This window comes from Lepidothrix coronata, unplaced genomic scaffold, assembly GCF_001604755.1.
Source record: "Lepidothrix coronata isolate B3197 unplaced genomic scaffold, Lepidothrix_coronata-1.0 Scaffold302, whole genome shotgun sequence".
NCBI classification, from domain to species: domain Eukaryota; kingdom Metazoa; phylum Chordata; class Aves; order Passeriformes; family Pipridae; genus Lepidothrix; species Lepidothrix coronata.
This window is the reverse complement of record NW_016690482.1, coordinates 18,710-41,973: the sequence shown is the minus strand read 5'-3', so window position 1 is coordinate 41,973 and position 23,264 is coordinate 18,710. Positions and strand designations below refer to the sequence as shown.

Here is a 23,264-nt window from a genome sequence, read left to right as displayed (position 1 = left end):
TGACAGTTGAAGAGATGTCAAGTAGACTGTGCCTGAGCATCAGTGTTTTAAGCAGGATGAACACCCTACTTTTCACTGCAGAAATATTGGATGTTACAGACAGAAATTACATTATTTTTTCTTGAATTTGTCTGACAAATATGTTGGTTTTGCTCCATGGCAAAAAACAAGTTTAAAGGATGCTGCTGAATGTAAATCTGAAGCAGAAGACAAAACTAGTCTGGCACCTGAGTGTGGCACCACCCAGGTGTGTCCTTGCAAATAATTCCATGTGTGTGGTGACCCCTGATGAGAAAACCAGTCCATCCCTCCACTTTCCCTCACCTGCCCTGGATGAAGTCCTCATTCCACAAATTGCCTCGAGGCCAGGCTGAATCTTGAATGAAAATGAGAAGAGAGGAAGGAGCAAAATGGTTTCTTTTCCTGACTCAGCCCCATCCCTGTCAGCTGTGCTGCAGGCGAGGTGGGAAAACCACCCCAGGCATGGAGGGCCACCAGCAGAGCTGGGAAAGGGTCCAGGGCTGGGTCTTTAAGTCTCTTTAAGTGGTTCCCATGTGGAAACACTGGCAGAGGTGAACTCATACCCATGGAACTGTTTCAGTATTCCAGGCACAGAGGTCATTTCAGTGTTGGTGGTGAACACGTCCTGTGTGTGCAAATCCTGGCACAGGCACATTGTAAGAGCTTTTTTAATGATCTGGTGACTTCATCAGATGATGTTCCCCCATAAAATGGGCTTGGGGGTGAGAAATCAGAGAAGTCACACAGGGAGGAGCCGGGGGCTGAGATGGAATCTGTACATCAAGAGCAGCAGCAGAGCAGGCAAGGGTGCAGCTCCTGGTTTGCAAGTCCTGTGTTTGAGCTTAAAAAAGGCCTCAAGAGGGCTCAAGGTAAAGTCAGGAACAAATTTTCAAGGGATCTTGACACAGATCTGTCAAGTGACAATGGGAGTGGGATTAGTCAAGATGAACTTGGCTCCATCAGCCTTGGCCCGGGTGAGTGGCAGCTCCAGTTAATTAAGGGATGTTCTGCAGAGGGCAGGTATTTTAATTGTTTCTGGTGGCTTAGCAGCCAGCAGAGCAGAACAAACAGCGATCTCTCTTTCTGCTCCGTTTGGCCCCCAAAAATATCCTCGTTGCACAACAATGTGTGCACAAAGGAGAGCAGGAATGTGGCTGTGCAGGGTGGGTTGGGAGCAGATAATCCTTCCCGGGCTCTGTTGTGCCAGGTGACTCTCTGCAAGCTTATTTTTAGCCTCATTCTCTCCCCTGGCCCCATTAAAGTCACAATCTGAGCATCTCTCAATGGACTGGGCCCGATAACATCTGGACAAGGCAGAGGAATGGAAACACTGTGTGACTTGCCCCAGGCCACAGAGGAAATGTGGAGCACAGAGAGGAATTGCTGCTCCTTAAATGTTGGCTCACGTGGCCTCTCCATCCCACAGACTCTTTTAGAGCCAGTTTTTAATCAGCTGCTGCAAATTGGGTGGATTTCAGAGGAACCTGGTGATGTTTTTCAGATACTGGATGGAACTTCTAGTGTGCTGTAGGAAATACTGTGAGGCCTCTCCTTTGTTATCTCCACAGAGATAATGAACGCTAATTAATGATACCAGTGAAATCTTAGAATCCTGGAATGGTTTTGGTTGGAAGAGACTTTCAAGGCCATCTCATTCCAACCCCCTGCCATGGGCAGGGACACCTTCCCCTATCCCAGGTTGCTCCAAGCCCTGTCCAACCCGGCCTTGGACACTTCCAAGGATGGGGCAGCCACAGCTTCTCCAGAAATTCCATTCCAGCTCCTCACCACCCTCACAGGGAAGGATTTATTCCCCATACCTAATCAAAATCTCTCCTTTTGTATGTTTAGAAATTGTATATCCACATTCAATCTGTAATGAAACATGAGCCTTTGGAAAAGTGCAGCTGCTGCCCTTGGGAAAAGAGGAAGAAACCATTTTATTGTCCAGCTGTTTATTATTTTAATAAATGCACTGTGGTTTGATCCTGGAGGAATAGAAGTCTCTTGCATACATAATAAACTGAGTTGTTTCAAGACCCTGTCCTCAATTTTAGGCCCTTTAGAAGTGTGGAGAAGACAGAAAAACTTATGAAGCTGCTCAAGAAGGGAATTGCTTGGGTGAAAAAACACCCAGACTTCTTTGTCAGAGAAATGTTGTGCTTGTGTGTCATGCAAAAAACAGTTCTTAGGACTGGTTTTTCAGCATCCAGAAAGTAAATTGTCCTTCAGCCAGGGCTTGCACTGCTGTGTGGTGCCAGAGGTCTGACAGAGGTTGCAGGTCAGAGCAGGAGCCACTGAGTCCTGCTGATGTTTGTCAGGGGTTTACAAGGCAGGAGGGGACACTGTGCAGTCACAGCCCTTGGGAAAACATCCCAACCTCTTCCTGGTCCTGCCCTGACCCAGCCCAGGTTCTGATCCGTGACTGAGTCATTGATCCACTCCAGTTCAGCACCTCCTAACCCTTCTCAGTTGTTTTGGAGGCTGTTCTGTCGCTGACCTGGATGGAGGGTGAGGGTTTGTGTTCCTTCCAGAGCTGTGCCAGGGGGTTCCACCAGTCAGGGGGGTTTCCTGCCCTGTTCTTGGCTGTGTCTGTCCCAGTCAGGGCCTCTCCCAGTTGCACCTTCTCTGAGCTATTTAACCACAGAATATGAGGAGTTGGAAAGGACCCACAATCATAGAAGCACAGAATGGTTTGGGTTGGAAGGGACCTTAAAGATCATCCAGTCCCCACCCCCTGACATGGGCAGGGACACCTTTACTATCCCAGGCTGCTCCAGGCCCCATCCAAGCTGGCCTTGGACGCTTCCAAGGATGGGGCAGCCACGGCTTCTCTGGGCAACCCGTGCCAGGGCCTCCCACTCACAGGGAACAATTTCTTCCCAATATCCAATTTAAACCCGTCCTCTGTCAGTGGGAAGCCATTCCCCCTTGTCCTGTCACTCCAGACCCTTGTCCGAAGTCTCTCTTCAGCTTTCTTGGAGCCCCTTAAGATACTGAAAGGCCACAATAAGGTCTCCTCGGAGCCTTCTCTTCTCCAGGCTGACCAGCTCCAACTCTCACAGCCTTTTCTCGTAGGAGAGATGTTCCATCCCATCCTACTTGTCTCCAGCACATGAAAATATCCACAGAGATGGTGAATCTCCAGGTAATCCCAAAGGAGAATCACTCAGTGGTCAATCCTGGGCTCTTTCCAGAGCATGTTCAGAGAAGAAATTGGGAGGAGGAATCATCCCTTCAGCCTCTAAGGGTGTAGACATCAGGTGTCAACATCAAGTGTCAACCACCAGCCTCTTGACTCCTGCAAAAAGCTCCCAAATTCTGCACTCAAGCAAAGGGTGTCATTGTCACGTGGGACCAACGTGCTAAACCAGAGCTGAGCAGCCCCCATTCCTGCTCATCTATCTTATATATAGGGATGAATCCCCAAAATTCCCATCCCTGGAAGTGTTCAAGACCAGGTTGGATGGGGCTCTGAGCAACCTGGAAGGGGAAGGTGTCCCTGCCCATGGCATGGGGTTGGAACTGGATGACCTTTAAGGTCCTTTCCAACCCAAACCATTTTATGATTCCATGGATGTGTTTGACCTCTCCAGAAGTTGGGAGAAGCTCATCCAACATCCCTGGGGACTCCAGTGGCTCTGGCTCTGGCTAACATTCTTTGGCATTTAACTCCCAGTCTCCAGAAAGGATCATTGTGGCCAAATTTCTTGTTGGGAAAGGGCCACTGGATGTGGACAGGCCTGCCTGGGAATTGTTTCAATAGTGTGTCAGGGACATTCTTACAGTGCAAGGAAGTGATTCCCTGGAATGGCGAGTTCATGGAGCTGGTCATCCATGCAGAGAAGAGCCTGGCTGGGAGGTGTGCAGCTGGATGAGCCCCTTTTCAATGCTCTGACTCAGGAGGTTTGGAAAAGCTGGAATAAATCACCCAGCTCATCCCACATCCTCCCGTCACCAATAACCAGATGCGACTCCTATAAACAAGGTGCTTCATCCTGGATTTTCCTTCGGGGGAAACCCCTTCCCTGCTTCCTACAATTAGCAGCTTGTTAATGCCTTGCATCCCAAGGATTTACCTCTTTCACAACAGCAGGCAGCGTCATTATCGTCTGCCATCCCACTGCCTTCATCCCAAATGGGATGCTGGCCCTCATCCCATGATTTTGGGTCCCCCAGGTGACTCATCTCCACCAGGGAGATGTTTCTTTTTATTTAAAGATGGCTCTGAACATCCTTTGAAGTTCCAACAGTTCTTAAGGTGTGAGAGAGGAAAATGGGCCTCTTGGCCAATCTCCCTCCCCTCTTCATCCTCCTCCCAGTGCTGCCCTGACTTTCCAGCTCCTTGACTTCATGGGTCTTGTTGCTCCCACCCAGGTCCATCCCCACACTCGTCCTTGCCTTCTTTTGTGGAATTTTATAAGAAAGCCCTTTTGATGCACTGGCCTTGACCAGAATGTTTTCTACCTTGTTTCTCAGATCTCTTCACATTTGTTTCACTTGAAAAACCTACTTGAGAGTTTCTTTCAGGTCTCTTTGTACTTTCCCTGCTGCTTTTGTCAAAGGACCTCCCAGTGCAAGGTGGGAAAATAGAGGTTTATATCCATAAAATAAACCACCTGGAGAAGGCAAACCATAATTTAGACTTTATAACTATGTAGAGAATCTGTAAGAGTATATGAGAGTTTGCCTTGCTCTCAGACACCTCGTTGGTACCAGGATCCAAGAGGGCTTGAAGTGGTTTTCCACATATTTGAAGCTGGAGTGTTGGCACATTCCTTGCACCAGGAAAAGTGGGCAAAACATGATGTTTGTATCAGTGCCAGAGGTTCTTCTAAGCCACTTCATCAGATGTGAACTGAATCTACATGTGACAGGTAGAGACAGACAAACAAGAGGTCCCAGGAATGGGGAAAGATCATGGAATTTTGGAATCATAGGATGGTTTGGGTTGGAAGGGAACTTAAAATCATCTTATTCCAACTCCCTGTCATGGGCAGGGACACTTTCCACTATCCCAGGTTGCTCCAAGCCCTATCCAACCTGTCCTTGGACACTTCCAGGGATGGGGCAGCCACAGTTTCTCTGGGCAACCTGTGCCAGGGCCTCACCACCTTCCCAAGGAAGAATTCCATCCTAATATCCAATCTAAATCCACCCTCTTTCAGCTAAAGCCATTATCATGGGTGAACGTGGAAAATACCTATTATAGGGAAGGGAATAAAGACTGTGTGGGTATCTCATGACCTCAACAAATCTGGAAACACCAGTCTCACCTTCCTGTTCAGCACTCTTAATCCTGTCCTGAGGGCACCTCAGGAAGAGAGGAGTCAGCTCCCTGCTTTTCCCTACATCCCCCACTCTTGTTTTCCTCTGTGTTTTCCCCAAACTTACCTCCTCCCCATCCTCACTGACTGTGTCTCACCCGGGTGGAACTGGGAATATCCCACCAGGTGGGTGCTCCATCAAGGAGGGGGAAAATGGATCAAGGAGGAACCTGCCCATGGGGAACAAGGTCTTTCAGAGAATGCCACTAGGGCCAGGATGGAGACTGGCAACCCCAGAATTGATTTGCTTGACCAGGATACCGTGGATACCAGGATACCAGGACATCTTTCCACTTCACTCCAGTGGTTGTTGCCCACCATGGTGCTCCAGGCACCTGAATGTGCAGTCCTGCCCACCATCCCAAGGGCGCTACAGCTTTGGGAAGGAGTGGGAATGGCTGTGGGAATATGTAGCAGGGAAGGTGAGCTCTGCTGTTGCCACACATGGTGCAGGGTCCCAGGGTCTGTAGGTCACCAGCAAGTCCCCCTTCAGGTGTGATGGCTCTTCACAGGTTTGCTTGGGGGATGTGCCCTCCAGAGTTTGTCATAAGCTGGAGCCCCTCAAGCTTTGGAGGCACAGCGGCCACCTCGATTGTGCTGTGCCATGGAACCTCTCGGAACCTACAGAATCCCAGAACCATTGAGGTTGGAAAAGAGGTTCAAGACCATCGAGTCCGCTCTGTGCCCAATCCCCACCTTGTCCCCCAGCCCAGAGCACTGAGTGCCATGTCCAGCCCTTCCTTGGACACCTCCAGAGATAGGGACTCCAAACCTCCCTGGGCAGCCCCTTCCAATGCCTGACTACCCTTTCCATGAAGAAATTCCTCCTGATGTCCAACCTGAACCTCCCCTGGTGCAACTTGACATTTCCTCTCATCCTGTCCCTTGTTCCCCGGGAGCAGAGTTTGACCCCCACCTGGCTACAAACTCCTGTCAGGGAGTTGTAGAGACCAAAAAGGTCCATCCTGAGTCTCCTTTTCTCCAGGTTGATCCCCCCCAGCTCCCTCAGCTGGACTTACTCTCTAGACCTTCCCCAGCCCCGTTCCCTTCCCTGCACACGCTCCAGCCCCTCAGTGTCTTTCTTGTCACGAGGGGCCCAAAACTGGATGCTGGACTTGATGTGTGGCTTCACCAGTGAAGTTACTGGGGATGCCCTCAATCCCCTCACCCAGATCATCAATAAACTTATTATTGAACAGGACTGGCCCCAAGAGTGATCCCTTGGGGACACCATCAGTGACCAGCCACCAGCTGGACGTGGCACCATTCCCTCCCCACCACTCTCCTGGCCTCCAGCCAGCCAGCCCTTAACCCAGCCAAGAGTTCACCTTGTCCAAGCCATTTCCAGGAGAATGCCATGGAAACAGCAACAAAGGCTTTCCTGAAACCCAGGCAGATGCATCCACAGCCTTTCCCTCATCCTCTGGGTGGGATTCCTGGTCACACAAGATCAGCTCACATAACCCAGTGAGGACGAAGGTTGAACCAGACACGCAACACCCCCCTGCAGTGGCAGAAACAGGGGGCTGAGGGATAAACAGGCCACACTCTGATGCTTGATTTGGACATAAGTTTATTTTAGGTGTTTTGCAGGCGGCGTGAACATGTATTTTCTGATCTGGTAGCGCTACAGCTTTGCAATAAAGGTGAAGAAGAAGCTGTCATCTGGCAAAGAGAGCCATCAGCTCCAAGCGTGCTGGGTGCCCAACACACCTCATCGCTCCTGGTTACAATTCCTGTTGTTAGATGGGTGCTCTGACACTTTCTGTGGTCATGGGAGGCCTCTTGGCTCCTCACAACTTGTTGTTGAGGAAGATCCAGATCACACCAGCTGCTACCCCTCCTGCCATGCCATAGCTGGACCTCACGGAGCCCGCGGCATTGGTGTTGCAGAGGTCGCTGGTGCAGCAGGAGACGTTCCTGTTGCCCACGTTGAAGTCCTGGTAGGAGGTTTCACAGGACGACTCACAGCCCTTGTTGATGATGCTGAAGAGCCCTACAACCCCTGGGAGGAAAGCAGGACCATCACTACAAGGACTCAGTGCAAGCCAAGCCTCTCGGAACTGAGTAATAATTCTTATCTGAGCTCATTTCTCGAGAAAAAAGTCAGAGAATCACAGAATGGTTTGGATTGGAAGGGACCTGAAAGGTCATCTCATTCCAAACCCCTGCCATGGGCAGGGACACCTTCCACTAGCCCAGGTTGCTCCAAACCCCATCCAACTTGGCCTTGAACACTTTCAGAGGTGGGGCAGCCACAGCTTCCCTGGGAATTCTATTCCAGCACTTTGCCACCCTCCCAGGTTGGAATTTCTTCCCAGTGTTCCATCCAACCCTTCCCTCTGTCAATGTTAATCCCTATCCCACACATCGCACACATACCCATTTCAGATGGCAGAGTTGTTTTTTGATTTGTTCCTGAGAGGCACAGCCCAATTTTTTGGCAAATATCTGCCGTTTTCCAGCAGATTTTGATCTCCATGATATCTCCTGATCCTGTGCAATCTATTCCAGGCACTGAGTTTTTACCGTAGGCTATAAATAGGGCCAAGTGTGTTATACAGCTTGTTGCCTCTCCTGCCTGGGAATATCATGGATTTGCACATTTCCAACCAGGATAATTCCTAGTGGAGGTGTTACATCTACTGCCTGACAGAGAGGAGCTTGAACATCTCATTGATGTCCCTGGGTCTAAGAGCAGCTGAGCTGTCACCACAGATTTGAAGAGGGCAAGCCAGATTGGGAATGGGATAATAAAATCATAAAGACACATGGATGGCTCCATTCAGAGCTGGATGGAGGAGGAATTCTCTCAATTTCCTTGAAATCTCTGAAAATCAGCTCTCAAGTGAAGCTCCTCCTGACTTCACAACGAGGTTTCACCAGACTCAGCCCCTCACATTTTAATTCGTGTTTGCAAGTATTTCAAAGCCATAAACTTGATTATGGCCCTTGTAAGCAAACGATTTTGGGTGTTATGAAAGAGAATTAAACCTGATTTTGTAACAGGTGAGAGACATTTGCACTCTGAGCTTTGATCCTTGATCACCCCTGAGGTATCCGGACTAGATGAGGCTGGAATGAACACCTGAGGTTGGGAACAAGTTTGGCTGCAAAATTCCAGCGAGGACATTTCCCTTCCCCACCCCCCCGCGCCCTTTTCCTTACGGATCACATCTGTCTTGCATGTGTCCTTGTCACCAGTGCATGTCGCCTCAGTCAGACACTTGGAGTTGCTGAGCTGGTTCTTGCAGCTGTAACACCGCAGAGATAAACCTGCAAGAGACCAAGAGGGGTCAGAAGTTAAATAACGGAATCATAAAACTATAGAATTACAGGAAAAGTTTGGATTGGAAGGGACCTTCAAGGTCATCCAGTTCCAACCGTGCTGTGGGCAGGGACACCTTCCATTAGACCAGGTTGCTCAGAGCCTGATCCTTGAATATCTCAAGGGATGGGGGATCTGGACATCTCTGGGCAACCTCATCCAGTGTTTTACCACCCTCATGGTCAAAAATGTCTTCATGACAGGAGACCTAAATCTTTAAGTTTTAAACAATTACTCCTTGTCCTACTGCATCAGACCCTCCTAAAAACTTTGTCTCCAGCTCTCTTGGAGCCCCTTTAGACCTGGAAGGGGCTCTCAGGTCTCCCTGGAGCCTTCTCTTCTCCAGGTGAACCCCCCCTGCTCTCCCAGCCTGGCTCCAGAGCAGAGGAACTCCAGCCCTTGGAGCATCTCCGTGGCCTCCTCTGGACTTGCTCCAACAGGTCCTGTGAGGACACCAGAGCAGGACACAGAACTGGAGGAGAGGAAATTATACTACACCACTCATGACTCATCTGAGGCTTTCCAGGGAACCCACTGAGTACTTGCACTGGGAAACAGGACCATTCCTATGGATCCTCAAAGGATGATGGCACTTCTGCTTCGGGAAAAAAATGGCTTTTTCCATTTTTTTTTTTTTGTGGGGAATAGTGCACTTGCTTGAGGTGAGAGTCACGTTTTGCAGGTGCTGAAGATATTTCAGATTTCAAATTGAAAGATCCCTTTCAACCCGTTTCTCAGTTTGACCAATTTGTGACGCGTATTTTCCAGCACCTCCCCTTAGAAACCAAAGGGCAAACTCAGCCTTCTCCTCCCTCCGAATCCCATTTTCCCACCCCCTCACGGACACATCCATGGGGGATGAAAATCCATGTAAACACCCGCTGTGCTGTTGTGCACGCCAAGCAAAGGCAGGAGAAGCTCTGAGGAAAAATAGTCCCCAGAGGAGCGAAATCAATTTTTATGGAGAGAAATCTTAATTTTTATTCATTTATAAATTTTTATTAATTTTTAAAATTCTGTCAATTTTATGAGATGTTATTATTTTTTATTGATTTTTATTAATTTTATTAATTTTGTTCTTATTATCTCCTCATGCCCCAGGGTGGCACTGGAACCTTGCAAGTGTGATAGTTTACATATATATACACATTTTATATATATGGACTTTATATATATATATACACACTTTATATATATGGACTTACATATATATATATATGGACTTCACATATATGGACTTCATATATATGGACTTTTTATATATGGAGTTTTTTATATACATACATATATGGACTTTATATATATGTATATGGACATATATATATGGACTTTATAGGTGTATATATATATAGACTTATATATATATGGATTTTATATCTATATATCTATATATATATGGAATGTAGCCCAAGCTTGTATTGTGAATCCCCCAAATCATGAACCTAATTTAGGAAGAGGATTTTCAGTATTTACAGAAAAGCCTCAATTGGAAATCAGAGTTTTTCAGAGCAGGAAAAAGAAGTGGTTCGAGGCACTTGGTCCCCCTCTGTCCAAGCTGTTCTGGTGTAGAAATAAGGAGCCAAACCCCAATTTATGGGAGTGCTGCACTTTGCTCTCACATTGACGCGACTTTTAATGCATTGAAGGTCAAATTTCGAGCACTCTGATGGAAGCTGGAAGAAGGGAAGTTCTGCAAGACCCTTCTCAGCTTATTCCTTCACCATCCTCTCTCTGCTGACTGAGGAACATTTCTGTTCAAATCTGCTTCTCCTCGTCCTTGGTAATAAGAAAACTCTGCTTTAAAGCCCTTTTTTTCCCCTGACAGTATCCAAATCCCACCCATCCAGTCTATTAAATAACACTCCAGGACATTCTCCTTTTTCCTGTCCTCCTAAAATCCTGACCAGCAGCATCAGGGGCCGCTTTTGAAATGAAGAGGCAGAAACAAAGTTGGAAGTAAATTCACCTTTGCAGAGATGTTGCAATTTAGAAAGCCTGGGAAGCACAAAAGTAATCCTCCCATCCCCTCTTAACCCCTCCCTTCCTTTCATAATAATATAATTTGGTTTAGATAACTTGGATTTCAATGAATTCAGGTTTATAGAGGATTTATCCCTCCTGAATGGCACCATCACCGAGGTGGGACTGTGCATTTTTTCCCCACCAAAAAGCAAATTTCCTCGGGATGACGAGGTGCCAACATTCCCTCCCTCTGTTCCAAACCCCACGACAAGCTTTTCCTGCTGGCTGGAGATCCTCTGGAAGGGGATGCAGGGCAGGTGCCTTACCTGAGTCCACGCACAGGAGGGCTCCCAGCAGGAGCACGAGGAAAACCTTCATCTTGGAATGACCTCGGTGGGGCTGGGCAGGGGCTGGGCCCTCGTGGGGCAGCTTAAATACCTTGGCAGGCACAGGTTGGGCATGCCCAGAAGGGCATCTTTTGTGGGCACGGGAGCTCTCAGCTCGCTGGACCAAGGGAGGGGCGGCTTTGCGGGACTGAGATTTGTGTCAAGGTGCCTCTCCTGCCTCCTCCCTGCCCCTCTCCCGGCTCCCAGCGGTTCCTCTCCGCCCTTCCACCCCCTCCTCCCCTCGGGCAAAGTGGTCACACAAGTGGAAAAAAGCCCCAAATTCTTGGGAACAAGGACGGCCTTCTGAGTTTCTCCCGAGCCAGTGAGGCTGCAGTCGCAGCCCGTGAACAAGGCTCTCCACCCCCACGGCCACCCTGAGTGGAGCTATTGTGTTTAAATCAAGGACAAAACGTTCTTTTAATAAACAACTCCAGCTATTTATCTCCGTGTGTGAGTGATACTCATGTGATAACAAGGTATGTGCTGGCGAGGTATGTGGAGAAATGGAAGTTCAGTGGCCTTTTCCAGGTCGTTCCAGGACCTTTTCAAGGTTCCTATGTATTGTCCATATTCTGGTAAAAAGCATTGGACATTTCTTAATTTTTATTAATTTTTAAAATTTTATGAATTTTTATTAATTTTAATATTTTCTTAATTTTCTTATTATTAATTTTTAAAATTTTATTAATTTTGTTACTTTTAATTAAATTTCTTAAATTTTCTTAATATTATTAATTTTGTTGACTTTTTATTAATTTTATTATTTTTGTTACTTTTAATTAAATTTATTAATTTTTCTTAATAGTATTAATTTTGTTGCTTTTTAATTTTTATTACTTTTATTAATTTTGTTAATTTTTATTAATTTATTAATTCAGATTAATTTTATTAACGTTGTTGATTTTTCACTTTTATTAATGTTATTGCTTTTGTTAATTTTTATTTGTTTTATTACTTTTGTTAATTTTTGTTAATTTTATCAATTTCTATTAATTTTATTAATTTTTATGAATTTACTAAATTTGTTGATTTTTAATTTTATAAATTTTATTAATTGCATTGATTTTCGTTAATTTATTAATTTTGATATTTTTGTGGATTTTTCGTTTTTATTAATTTTATTAATGTTTTTATTTTTATTAATATTTATCCATTGTAATATTTTTATTAATTTTATTAAATTTTATTAATTTTTATGGGTGTTGAAACCAGAGGGACTTTCTAGTGGTTTCGGTCACATTTTTAGCTGTGACACAGATCTCTTTGTGTGCCAGTCCCTCTGCCTGGCACAGGTTGGGCATGTTTTTGACACTTGACTCACATCACATGTAATGTCAACAACCCAGGCTTGTCACAAAAATGCCACTTCTCTTCACAGAGAGGGTGAGTTGAGCCACATTCCAGCCTCGAGGGAATGTTTGCTCTGGTGGGTTGTCTGGAGTCCTCTCCCATTCCTCCCATCCTGTGACCACTTCTCAGGACGTGCCAGGGCCAAAGAAAACGGGCTCTTTTTTTCTTAATTCCATCCTTAATTTTGTTATTTTCCCCCCTGAAGTCTCAGGAACTAGTGCTTTGTAGTAATTTCCTTCAGGGAGTTGCTCTTGTGCAGTTCAGCTCTCGGGACACTTCCCAAATTTCAGGTTGTCCTTGATCGGCAGCTGTGGGATGAGTGAGGGAGGGTCAGCTGGATTAAAACCTCTGCCCTGATTTACACCAGTGGAGAATCCGGTGCAGGACATGATTTTACAATTCCTGCTTCTCCTGTGGGGATCTCAAGTACTTCCACTTGGACTCTTCTGTGTAAAAATTACCTGAAAAACCAACCCAACACCTTCTTTCTGTGTCTGTTGACTTCTACTCCATCAGATTTTTGCTGAGCACCTCATTTATAGCCAATTTTATGGATAAAAAATAAGGCAACACGTTCTCAGGCTGGTGTCCCTTATTCAGAGATATTTAAGGTTATTTTTCTCATTTTAATTCCTTATGATTGTCCCTGTAGGGTTTGATTCTTTATTAGGGAAGAAGAACAGGGCAAGGGGGAAAACAAAACCTCCCCATCGGATCCATTAATTCATTAAATATTTTTTTCCTTCAAAAAACCTCAAGGATAAGGAAGCTGGAGAGCTCTTTACATCTTCAGCAGCTCGATTTTCTGCCACTCAAACTCTCCCAGAACTATTATTTTTGTTCTTTTTTTTTCAACATTAAAAGGGTTTCCAGCAAAGACCACAACTTGTGGCGCTGTGAAAGAGAAACTCCGAGCCAAGAGCTTGTCCATCCTCCAGTCCTGCTGTGGGACATCCCAGGAATTCCTGCATCCTGATAGAAATTGTTGATTCTCCCTGTTTTTTTGGAACGTTCAAGTGCAGTTCCTGCCCGACTCCTGAAGATGGCAAACGTGTCCCGTTATAATTCCACAGCCGTTAACAGACAGTTATCCATAGGATTGTGTGTGTATATCCTGTTGTTTGATTTTTCCGAGGTTATTAAACCCCCAATTCCTCTACTTTCATGGAAAAGATCATCCATTTCCTGTGGGAACCCAACGATGTCAACAAATCACTCGGGTTTGGGGTTGTTTTTAAAGCTATTTTATGTTGTCACTGCAGATTCCTGACGGATCCTGGTCTGGAGCTCCCTGTTTGGGAAGGAGGGAAACGGGATTGGATTATTTGCTCTATCCCTGGTGTCAGGTTGGGAAGATGGTGATGGATCGTGGTACAGAGCACGGTGTCATGGACTGAGCTGGAAATTTGAGGATAAGAAGGACAATAAGTGCCTGGGAAATCTGGAGAGAGAAACTGGGAATCTCCAAAGGCAAAAGAAAGTTGCTCCAAATTCCTGGGCTGTGGCAATCACTTGGTTCAGCCATTTCAAGAGGCTGTAGGGAAACCTGGAAGATGACAGAGATCTTAGAAACATGGAATGGTTTGGATTGAGAAGGACCTTAAAGATCATCTCATTCCAACCCCCTGCCATGGGCAGGAACACCTTCCACTAGCCCAGGTTGCTCCAAGTTCCATCCAACCTGGCCTTGGACACTTCCAGGGATGGGGCAGCCACAGCTTCTCTGGGCAACCTGTGCCAGGGCCTCACCACCTTCCCAGGGAAGAATTTCTTCCTGATATCCCATCTAAACTTAAGCTCTTTGAGTTTGAGTTTGAAGCCATTCCCTGTCATTCCATGCCCTTGCTAAAAGTCTCTCTCCAGCTTCCTTTGGCCACATGGAGAACAAAACCTGCCTGTGATTGGGTATAGAGTAGAAAAAGGGAGTACTGGACCGGTTACTCTGGCTCCTCCTGACTCCTACATATCCATCCATCCATCCATCCATCCATCCATCCATCCATCCATCCATCCATCCATCCATCAATCCATCCACCCACCCATCCATCTATCCATCCCTCCATCTATCCATCCATCCACCCACCTCTGTGAACATCTCTATATATCTACTCATTTTAAAGTCTTTCTTTCCCCTTATCTCTCCATCTGTGTTCCCGCCCATCCAATCCCATGCCTCATTTAGGATCCATGCTTCCCTCCTTCCACACATCCTGATGGGATTTGTTTTACTCCCACTGAGTGACTTGGCCTCGTTTATTCCCCACTCATCCTGATTTGGGACAGCTGGATGTTCCTGAGGCAGTGTTCCCAGGAACGTGGCTGTGCAGCCATCAGGAATTCCCATTTCCAGGCCTAAAATTGGTCACTAAAATCCCTTATCTGCCATCTCACATTCCCTCAGCCTGAGGAGGTTTACAGGCACCATCAGCTCACTGGACATGCACCAAACACCAACCAGGAGTGGAAAACCCAGGAAGATTCCACTGTAACTCCACACAGGTTCTTCAGAACACCCTGAAAAGGCAAAACCTCCATGGCAGGGGGTTGGGGTGGATGATCTTTGAGGTCCCTTCCCACCCAAACCATTCTGTGATTCCATGAAAAGGCCACGGCATGTCCCCTATCTCAGCCTAAAGTCTTTCTCATCCAGCTTCCAGCTGTTTTCTACTCTCCTGTGCACATGGATGAGGTTGGTCCAGCAGCTGGAAACATGATTCCTGCAGCTCCAGGGCTTCCTTGGGAGCAAAGAGAAGCTCCAGCTGCTACATCTGGAGATGCTTAAAACAATTCCATGTCCCGGTCCAGTTCGGACTACAAGGATTTGTGTCCAGGTTTGCTGTTCAGAGAAGCTGCAGAGCACATGGAGACAAGGCAGGAATTCCTGAGTCCAGAATAGAACACTGGGAAGATAGAGAGAGGTGTTTGGAGCTCTGCCATGGGCTGCTGAGGGACTTTCACCTCGTGCCTTCCTTTCTTTGTGCCTCTTCTTCCTCTGATGGCTTGGGATTCCTGGGAAGTTTTGGGGAATCTGTGGGTGCTCACAGGTGCGACCAAGGGTTATAGAAAAGTTAAACAAGCAAAAAGCACTGTTTGACCTTGAGTGTTTCCACAAGGATCCAGGCACAGACCCAGACATCCAGCTATTCCCATTCGGGATTTCTGATGGCGGGAACCAGCCTCGCCAGCCCCGGAGAAAAAAAATTCACCTTCACATCACCCCCATTCCTGCTGACAACCGTGAAATCAATGCATTGCTGCAAAATGAATCCCACCACGGCGCTAATCTTGCCTGCAGAGCAAAGATTCCACGGAGAGGATCCCGAGGCTGCAGAGGTTGGAGATCCCCATAGGATGGTGCTGTTGCCACATCGCACGAAGCCCTCCCGGAGTGTGGGAGCAGCCCGGACTGTTTGTTTAAAAAATCCCGGCGACTTCAGAGCATCAAAAATGCATTTGACATTTTTTTTTTTGTTTGTTATTTTGCTAATTGCTGAGCTCTTCTGCTTGTAAGAGACTCGAGGGGTGGGATCCCTGCCAGCCCCGGCAGCCGACGCCGCGCACATCCCGGAGTTGTTCTCTGGGAAAAAGGAGGGCATTTTCCTTCACCTACGCTTTGGAATGGTGTGGGGAGCAGAGAGAGCAGCCTGGGACTAATGACAAAAGCGGTTTTGTGCTTGCTGTGCCCTCACAAAACCCTTCCCGATCCCCTCACATTCCAGGAGTTGCAGCTTCCCCTGTGCAAATGTTGCAAAAGGGGGTTTGAAATGCAGGCAGAAAACACGACTTTCCAGAGATCCCAGAACTCCAGAATCCCAGAATTCCATAATCAACTGGGTTGGAGAAGACCCCTGAGAGCATCCAGTCCAACTTGTGTCCCAACCCCACCTTGGCATCCAGTCCACGGCACCGAGTGCCACGTCCAGGCTCTGCTTCAACACCCCCAGGGATGGGGACTCCACCCCCTCCCTGGGCAGCCCATTCCAAGGTCTGATCCCTCTTTCTGGGAAGAACTTCTTCCCCATGTCCAACCTAAACCTCCCCTGGCACAGCTCAGGGCTGTGCCCTCATGTCCTACTGCTGGTTCCTGGGAGCAGAGCCTGACCCCCCCCCTCGGCTCCCCCCTCCTGTCAGGGAGTTGCAGAGAGTGAGGAGGTCTCCCCTGAGCCTCCTCCTCTCCAGGCTGAGCCCCCCCAGCTCCCTCAGCTGCTCCTCATGGGAATTGTGCTCCAGACCCTTCACGCAACAGGGCAACATCACATCTCAAAGCAGGCCCCTCAAACCCCCTTGCTGCTTCCTATTCTGTGACCTTTTCCTTCCATCAGGAAAATTATTTCATTTATCTGGGCCTTATAGGAACCCACAGGATGCTGGTGGGGAAGAACTTGAGATTTCCAGTCCAGCTGCTGCAGGTGGAACCGCGGGATCGAAGAATCATGGAATGGTTTGGGTTGGAAAGGACCTTCAAGGTCATCAAGTTCCACCCCCCTGGTGTGGGTAGGGACACTCCACACTATCCCAGGTTGCTCCAAGCCCCATCCAGCCTGGCCTTGGAGACTTCCAGGGGTAGCAAAGGGTGGATCTGGTCCCTGGACATACCAAGCCTTGTGTAGGACCAGCAGGGACCACTGCTCCTCATGTGGCCATGGCTGCATCAACTCATGGCCACAGATGGTCCCTCCTTTCCCAGAGAATCATGGAATCATTAAAGTTGGAAAAGCCCTCTAAGATCATTCAGTCCAGCACTGCCAAGGCCACCATTAAACATGTCCCCAAGTGCCACATCCACATGGGTTTTAAATCCCTCCAGGGGTGGTGACTCCACCCTGGACTGCCCTGGACAGACTTGTCCCAAAGCTTAACAACCCTTTTGGTGATGAAATTTTCCCTAATATCCAAACTAAACCTCCCTTGGTGCGACTTGAGGCTGTTTCCTCTTGTCCTATCACTTGTTATCCGGGAGAAGAGAACGATTCCCACCTTAGGAGGGCTTTGGACCTTCTAATTTTCTCCTTGCATGACCTCATGACATCCTTGTAGTCCTCCTGAGTTGTCTGCCCTTCATCCAAAGCTCATAAACTCTCCTTTATTTGTCCTTTTTGCCCTTAGTTTGAGGTCAATACCCAGGGCTGGTCGTGCTTCTCCCGCTTTAACAAAATTTAGGGAAGAAACTTTGGCCCAGGAGCTCAGCTCCTGATCTTACATAAGTGGAAAGAATTTCCTTGAGGGTTAAAAAACCACTTGACAGGGCTCTTCTGTGACTGGCTTCTGAATTTGTTGACAAAGTATTGGCAAATAGGATTTTGTGCACAAAGAAACGCTCTGCAGAAATAACAAAGCCATTTGAAGTCCAGGATGGATTTTTGGGAATCAAACCCAGGTAGAGAGAACAAGATCAATCTGGACTGGTGAGTCTCCACCGGCCAGGACGTGAAATTAAGATGCAGGAGATACAGGATCAGTCTTTTTTAAGTCGTGTCTCCTTTTGCTTGAGCAGCTGCTCTATTCCCAGGGACTGGAATTCAGACCTCACTTGTCTTTGTGCCTCTGCTTAGAGCCGTTCCACTCTGCATTAACTAATTAGAAACTAATTGGGCCGGAGAGATGCGGTGTCGTGAAGCAATTTGGTTTTGATGAATTGGCAAAAATCTTACAAAAAACCGTTTCATTAAAAAAGTTTTTGTTGGTTTTCTTTTTTCCCCTCCCTGGCTGCTTTATCAAATGCTCCAATGCTTAGGACAGCAGAAGATGAGTGGGACAAACCAGAAGAGATAATGGGAATTCTGATTAATATCTGTCATGTCCTCCTGTTTTAACTGCTTAGCTGGAAAATCAGTTTGAAAAATCAAGTTTCTTGAAGTTGTTATGAACTTGCTAATTTGACAGAGCAAAGGGGAATGGCTTTAAGCAAAAAGAGGGGAGATTTAGATTGGATTTAAGGAAGGAATCCTTCCCTGGAAGGGTGGGGAGGCCCTGGCACAGGTTGCCCAGGGAAGCTGTGGCTGCTCCATCCCTGGAAGTGTCCAAGGCCAGGTTGGATGGGGCTTGGAGCAACCTGGGATAATAGAAGGTGGAATAAATGATCTTTCAGGTCCCTTCCAACCCAAATCATTCCATGATTCTATGATAAATATTGTGTATATAATGTCTCTTAAGAGAGGACTGTGTTCTGCCTTTATGTCTTATTTTAAGTCCTGCCCAGGAGCCCCTTTGGGGAGCAGCACCAAAGGGAATGAAATTATTTCTAACTCCAAGTGTTACCCTCCTGTCCTGGCAGCATTAAAATAAAAAAATTAATCAATATAGATTAAAGAATAATTATCATTACACTCTAATTCATTGACTCTGAAGTTCTTCCCATGTCAAGCACTAAAAAACTCACCTGATGCAACTGGGGTGTTGTATCTGGCCAGACCACCCTGTGCCCAGGGGACATCTGGGCAGGAGAGCTTGAGGTGTTGTCTGACTTATCCCAGAATCCCAGAAAAGACCTCTGAGATCACTGAGTCCAATCTTTGTCCCAGCCCCACCTTGGCACCCAGCCCATGGCACCGAGTGCCACGTCCAGGCTCTGCTTCAGCACCCCCAGGGACGGGGACTCCACCCCCCCCAGGCAGCCCATTCCAAGGTTTGATCCCTCTCTCTGTGAAGAATTTCTTCCTAAATTTTATCCTAAAGCCACCTGAGTTTGGTTAAACAAATTGTCTCCCCCACAGTTCTGTTTGTTGGCTCAATCTTTATTGGTTACAACAGGAACTTGGACACCCACCCCTAAATCTGCCTTGTCAGATTCTAATCAACAAATGGCCACATAAAAGGGAAAAAAAAAGGTTGCTGTGGTGGGATTTAAAGCTGTTCCCAGCAGTCACACTGTTGGTTTTGTCACTGGAGTGAAATCATCCTTCTCCCCTCTCCAGGCAGGAGTCAGAGATCCCGTTCCCTGCCTGACCTTTCCAGACTGTTCCTCCTGCTTGGCCATGACCTTTCCAGAGGTGGCCCAGAACCCGAGCACAGATTGTGTGGAATGGATCCCACAGCCCTGCCCTGAGCACAGCACTGAACAGCTGCCTCCTCCCGCTCTCCAGTGAAAACTGGGATGCCAAAGGAGAGGTAGGAATGTGCCTGGGATTCAGAGGAGACCTGACAGGATGCGAACGGAGGAGATGGATTTGCAGAGTCTGAGCCTGGGCACGGCCAGAGGGGACCTTTCAAGGACTCATTGGATGGTTTGGGTTGGAAGGGACCTGAAAGATCATCCAGTTCCACCCCCTGCCGTGGGAAGGGACACCTTCCACTAGGTTCCAAGCCCCATCCAAGCTGTCCTTGGACACTTCCAGGGATGGGGCAGCCACAGTTTCTCTGGAAATTCCATTCCAACCCCTCACCACCCTCCCAGCCAAGAATTCCTTTCCAATATCCCATCTATCCCTGCCCTCTGGCAGTGGGAAGCCATTCCCTTCGTCTGTCCCTCCATCCCTTGCTCCCAGGTCCCTCTCCAGCTCTCCTGGAAGCCCTTTAGGCCCTGGAAGGGGCTCTCAGGTCTCCCTGGAGCCTTCCCTTCTCCAGGTGAACCCCCGCAGCTCTCCCTGCCTGACTCCAGAGCAGAGGGGCTTCAGCCCTTGGAGCATCTCCGTGGCCTCCTCTGGACTCACTCCAACATCTCCACATCCTTCTGATGTTGTGGAACTTAGAGGTGGACACAGAGCTCCAGGTGGGATCTCACAAGATCGGAGCAGAGGGGGAGAATCACCTCCCTCAACTCGAAATCCTGAAATTTTCTGAACTAATAAATCTTAATTTCCCTTTCCTCTGTACCCTCAGTCCTCTGAGCTCCCAGCTCCCTGTTCCTGCATCATCACCTGCCTTTGGGCTCCCTCCCATGGTTCCTTCCTCTTTGGCTGAGCAAAAGGCATCAGCAGGGGATGGATTTTCCTGCTCTCCAGCTGGATGTTGCCTCCAAGAGTGGCTGAGGAGCTGAGATCCTTTGGTGGGACCCCTCATTTTGGTGTTTCTCCTCAGTTTGACCAATTTTCACAAACTTGAGAGTACATCCAGACCTTTGAGAAGTTTCTCTTTGTTGGACCTGGGCAGGGTGATGACCAGTCAGATCCATGGGCAGATGGATAGAGGGATGGACAGGAATGGAACTGCACAGGCCACACTTCCATAGACCAGGTGGAGACTTATAGAACTGTAGGAAAAACATCTAGAGATGAACAACAACAATATAAAGATAAAACCATTGAAGAAAATGTCAAGAATTCCCAGAAAATATCGAGGATGATATAATTGCTGGCCAGGGAATAGATAAAGAGGGAATAAGAAATGTGTTCTTCCCTTGTGGCCACAAACCTGTGTGGATAAATAAAAGCAGGAGTTCAGGGACAGCCTGTTCCTCCCGTTTTGATGGATCACATTGGATGGACCTTGGCTAATTTGTCTTCCCTGCACAAAGCAAGGTCGTTTGCTCTCAGGGGCATCACAGCCTGCCTTGAATTAATTTTCTATTAATTACTGGAATGATTTGAGCAGGGATAAGCAGAAGTTATTTTTAGCAGTAGGACTGATTAGGCATCAGAGAGAAGTACCTGGGGAAGCCGTGGGGCTCCTGCTGCTTGGGAAGGGGAGAACAGTCATTCCCAGTCGGACCAAAGTGTCCATCTGGCTCATGTGACCCTTCTGACATTGGCCCTTGGTGGCTGCACAGGGAAAGGGAAACTTTTCATCCAACTTCCAACCCAGAAAGTGTCCAAGGCCAGGTTGGATGGGGTTTGGAGCAAGCTGGGATAGTGGGAGGTGTCCCTGCCCATGGCAGGCATTGGAACGAGATGATCTTTAAGGTCCCTTCCAGCCCAAACCATTCTAAGATTCTATGATGATAAGCCGGAAAAAGGCTGTTTTCTTCCACAACATCTCCCTAGTTTTGGCTACCTGTGGCTTTGTGGCATCCAGACCACCCTGCTTTCCCAGGAAAGACTCGTCTTTATGGATTTCTCCCACCGTTTCTCAACCTTCTGTGGTTTTTGGTGTTAAATCATCGCCTGACAAACCTTGGCCCATTTTCAGCCTCATGTTGGTGCTTTCCAAGACTAAAAGCCTCAGTGTTCTGCTCTTTCCTCCATGGCCACATTTTCTAGTCCTGCTGGGTTTTACTTCTCCCTGGATCATCTCCAACAGGTCCATCTCCTCTCTGAGGTCTTCACCTCAAAGCTGGAAGCCTTTTTGGCAGAGAGGTTGTTGCTAAAGGTGAGGAATTGCTGTCAGCACAGGGCCAGAGGGGTGAACATAAATCCTGCAGGAATTCAGGCAGTTCTGCTCTTTCCCTCTGGCTATTTATTTCTGAAGCCATGGCAACCTTTTTAAAACTTCCAAAGTGTCAAACTTGTGCTTGGAAAAGCTCCTCTTAATCAATTAAATATCTTTGAATGTGTTTTTTCTTTGTTTGATTGGGTTTGGGTCTATTTTTTAATTACTGTTTTTGCCACTGAGACAAAGGGCAGGGACACCTTCCATAGACCAAATTGCTCCAACCTGGCCTTGGACACTTCCAGAGATCCTCTGAGAAATCCATTCCAGGACCTCACCACCCTCACAGGGAAGAATTTCTTCCCAATATCCAACCTAAACCTGTTCTCCTCCAGTTTGAAGCCGTTAAATAACGAGTTATAAAATGATGCTGATGGGGATGAAGCAGGACAGACGAAGTTTTGTAGAGTTATCCAAGTGCAGGTTTTTAACTGAAGATAATCAGCCAAGAGAGATCAAGGGAAGAAGGATCAAAAGAAATGGGAAGAAGGGTCAAAAGAAATGGGCAGAAAGAATCTGAACAGCCCTGTCAGAGACGGCACAAAATCAGGCTGGTTTAGACAACCTCTGAACCTACAAATCAGATGAACTTTTTGATAGAGTTTGCCTGGAAATAAGATTATAAATTGAGCATATTTGCAATAATAGAACTTTATTTTTGGGATTACAGAAGAAAAGATGCTCAAACCCCCATGTCTGGGGACACACAGACTCCCATTTCCTTCTAAATCAACACCAGCAACTTTAACGTGATTTAACTCAAAATATTTACCCCCTGTTAGTGTTTCTTGTAAAACCCACGAAAATTTCAACACTTCAACCTTTTATAATGTTGACAAAATTAAACTAATTAATATCTAATAACCAATAACAAAAATTAAGCTATTCTTTAAGAGCTAATAACTAATAACTAATTTTAAGTATAAAATTAAAGCATTCAAATAATGCTACGAGGAAGTCTGGAGTATTTAGAGTATTTTTCCACCCAGCTTTGCGTGGCCTTGTTTTGATCTGTTTGCAATTCGTGTTTTCTGTAAGAAATTTCAAAATCGGGTGCCTGCAATTCTTAATTTGCTTTTTAATGACTTTAAGCTGCACAGGTGGACCCCCAGTTGCAAAGAGAAACCCGTGGCAGGACATTCCTGGTTCATTTGTGCAGCACAACTGCGTTGGTTGAATGATTGAGCATATCAGGAATATAATCCCTGTTGTTCCCTGCCAGCTCTGCCCCTCAGCCAGGGGGAAAAATATGCAGAAAAAGGAGAATTTTCCCCTCTGTGCTGAAATTTCACCCTTCAAGGGGTGAAATGGGAGGGTTTGCAGCTCAAAATGTGCCATATCTGTGATGACCATGATAGGATTTAGGGTTGGAGGAGCTTTAGGGTCTGCCCTTGAGTTTGGTCAAATCTCATACAGAGTTAATGCTCCTCATTAAGTGTACATCAAATGTGTCGTACTTTTGATAGGACAAGGAGGGGGTGGCTTTGCGCTGAAGGAGGGTGGATTTAGATGGGATATAAGGAAGGAATTCTTCCCTGGGGTGGTGGTGAGGGGCTGGGATGGAATTCCCAGAGAAGCTGTGGCTGC

General features: G+C 47.1%; 1 protein-coding gene across 1 annotated transcript; it reads right to left on the bottom strand.

Annotated features, from left to right (window-relative positions):
- Positions 1–6,903: 6,903 nt before the first annotated feature.
- Positions 6,904–11,176, bottom strand: LOC108508532 (prostate stem cell antigen-like). The gene is made up of 3 exons (XM_017837378.1): positions 10,965–11,176; positions 8,517–8,624; positions 6,904–7,353 (listed from the first exon to the last, which is right to left on the bottom strand). Exons 1-3 carry the CDS (start codon positions 11,014–11,016, stop codon positions 7,142–7,144), a joined length of 372 nt encoding a protein of 123 aa, XP_017692867.1. The 5' UTR covers positions 11,017–11,176; the 3' UTR covers positions 6,904–7,141.
- Positions 11,177–23,264: the final 12,088 nt, after the last annotated feature.